This window comes from Sipha flava, unplaced genomic scaffold (assembly GCF_003268045.1).
Source record: "Sipha flava isolate LNK unplaced genomic scaffold, YSA_version1 338_pilon_pilon, whole genome shotgun sequence".
NCBI classification, from domain to species: domain Eukaryota; kingdom Metazoa; phylum Arthropoda; class Insecta; order Hemiptera; family Aphididae; genus Sipha; species Sipha flava.
In genome coordinates this window covers 250,804-253,533 of record NW_020273030.1, presented here as the reverse complement: position 1 = coordinate 253,533, position 2,730 = coordinate 250,804, and the positions used below count along the sequence as shown (strand labels likewise).

The window sequence follows — 2,730 nt, the reverse complement described above, 5'->3', positions numbered from 1 at the left end:
ATCAAAAATAACACCATATTACTCAGTATGAATTATTATAGTATATTACACAGTGTAATATTTAATATTTACACATAGACGTCAGTCATCGTTCGTGTGTTCGTCAGTGATAGGTAAACAGCCGTTACTCCGATTTGTTTGTTGTTATAATGAGTTCAAATTTGAAACGTGGCCCCCTTGATAGTTTCTTTTCCCCCGAACAAAAAAAAAGTAGTTTTATTTCTAATGTTGATATTCCTGTAGCGGGTCTATCAGTTTTACCATACTACGAGGAAAATAATGATTGCGTGGTTCGATGTGATCCAAATATTACGGAAATACATAAAAGTTGGCCTGTGTTATGGACTAATGAACAAGTAGGTAACTGAATTTCAGAAGAAAAATCCGTGGATAGATTGTAAAAATGGGAAATTAGGGTGTTGTACTTGCATACAGGTAAAAAATAGTATTGAGTTACAAAAATCCATTGCTGATGGTAAACTTCGAATGTCACGTGAATGGATGGACTTTGAAATAACGGCTGCAGGAAGTAATCGTACGAATTAGCTATCTTCTTTAAGAAATAAAATTAAACAGCATTCGGAAAGTAAATCTCATTTATTTGCTGAGAACGTCTTAAAGAAAGGCTCTGAACAGGTTTTGGATAGAATGTTTGAACATATGTCCGAAACTGTGGTTAGCAGTAATATGAGAATTTTTCAAACTGCATATTGCTTAGCGAAGCATCATCGTCCCTTTCTACAGTTTGAAGAACTTATTAAACTGCAGACAATTAATGGATTAGACATGGGATCTTCCTTGCACAGTCGAATAACTGCCACTCGAATAATTAACGTTATTGCAAAAGAGATGCGCCAACGGCTAATTACACGTCTTATAGAGTCAAATTCAAAATTCACTATAATGATTGACGAATCGGCTACACTGAGCATAAAATGCACACTGATTTTATATATTTCATCAAACTTTGATTCAGAGACTCCTATTGTAGTATTTCTTGATTTAATAGAGCTGGATAGACAAGACGCTGTAAATATTGAGAAAGCCTTGTGGTTGAGTTTAGAAAAAATTGGAATTTCTAAGTCTTTTGCATTGAAGAATTGGATTGCATTTACAAGTGATGGAGCTAGTGTAATGACAGGCACGAAATCTGGAGTAGCTGCTAAACTTTGTGAGAAGATACCGCAACTATTTACGTGGCATTGTTTATGTCATCGACTTGAACTTTCAGTACATGTCATAAAAGATGTGCAAGGTGTTTCTCGTTTTCAAAGTTTAATGGATAAACTTTACTCTTATTATCACCAAAGTCCTAAAAATTCTAGGGCTTGTTTGGAGGTTGGAATTGAAATGAAAAAAATTGGTCGTATTTTAAACGTGCGTTGGTCTGCCAGTAGTTTTTGTACGATAATAGCCATATGGGAAAACTATCCAGAGATATATAAGCACGTGAGTCAAACTCTTGAAATTGGACTAAAATACAAATTAGAATCTTCTTCTTTCCTAGAGGAGCTTGGACTCTTTTGTGACGTCCTTTTCGAACTCGGAATGTTGTCTTATGTACTTCAATCAAGAAAAACAACATTAATGCGCACTCAATCAGAAATTTGTAGGACAATTAGAATTCTAGAAAGCCTGAAGACAGAACCTAGTGAAAAAGAAAAATAAATCATAGAAGCTATACAAAAACGAATTCATAAAGGCATAAATATTATAATCACAAAGTCAGGAGGAATTAACAGATTGCAATTCTTGCAAAATATAGTCGATAGAATGCGTCAGCGCTTATTCAATGACCTTAAAATTAAAACAATATTACAAGATCTAAAGGTAAGGAATATTGAAAAATTTAATCTTATAATTATTACGCAAACATCTAAATTGCATTTTTTTTCACCCTGTAAGTTATTGTAGAGGTATTTAAAATAGAAACCGATGATGATAGATGAGAAGAAGAAGTTAAAAGAGTGTCACGCAGATTTGGTCTATCTGAATTTGAAAGTTTAGTAAACTTTCGTTCTCGAAATACATCTTCTGATCTTATAAAAACACTAAACATACTTCCAACAACAACTACCGAATGTGAATGAGGATTTTCTGATATGAATTTCACCATAACTGAACTTAGAACTCGTTTAACGATTGAAAATGTGTCAGATTTAATGTTCATCTCCATCAATGGACCCCAGTTGAAGACTTCAATCCACGACCATACGTAAAAATTTGGCTGCGAAACCATAGATCAGCAAATTCAGTTCCACGTGGTAAAGAACAAAAAAAAAACCATCGACGAAGAAGATGAGTTAAGAAAACAATTTTTTGTCAATTTATTTAAATAATTAATTTTTAAACAATATTTTTTTACAACCGTAATTGAATATTATAAAAATTTTTGTTTAAATAAATATTAAAATTAAATATTAATATTAAAAATGTAATAGTAATTTTTTTGGTTATTAATTAAACCTCTCTACCACTTTTATCGTAAAAAAAATGAAATACCTATATTTTGGCGTTCTTCAGCGTAGTATACTCTCATAAAAAATGATGGGAACATCACTGCATCTACACCGAACGTCACCAAAAACATGAATGTCGATAACAGTAATAACAAATACGATAAGCGAAGATGCCAGCAACGGCGGGAACCGCAAGTCGCAACCGCTGCCCAGTGTACGACCGCGACGAAAACGTATACGGAATAGAGGGGGTAATACGGTCTCGTGCGCT

The 2,730-nt window shown here is 33.4% G+C and overlaps 1 protein-coding gene and 1 pseudogene across 1 annotated transcript in view; both read left to right on the top strand.

The window, feature by feature from the left end:
* The window catches only part of LOC112687251 (E3 SUMO-protein ligase KIAA1586-like), a 10,839-nt gene extending 9,171 nt beyond the window's left edge, over window positions 1-1,668 (top strand). Inside the window, exons 2-3 of the mRNA XM_025559856.1 lie at window positions 244-356; window positions 577-1,668. Of these exons, the coding sequence (XP_025415641.1) occupies window positions 244-356; window positions 577-1,668 (1,205 nt within the window). The remainder of the gene's footprint in view (window positions 1-243; window positions 357-576) is intronic.
* A 105-nt stretch (window positions 1,669-1,773) lies between these two features.
* Window positions 1,774-2,339, top strand: LOC112687242 (annotated as a pseudogene).
* The last annotated feature ends 391 nt before the right edge of the window (window positions 2,340-2,730 follow it).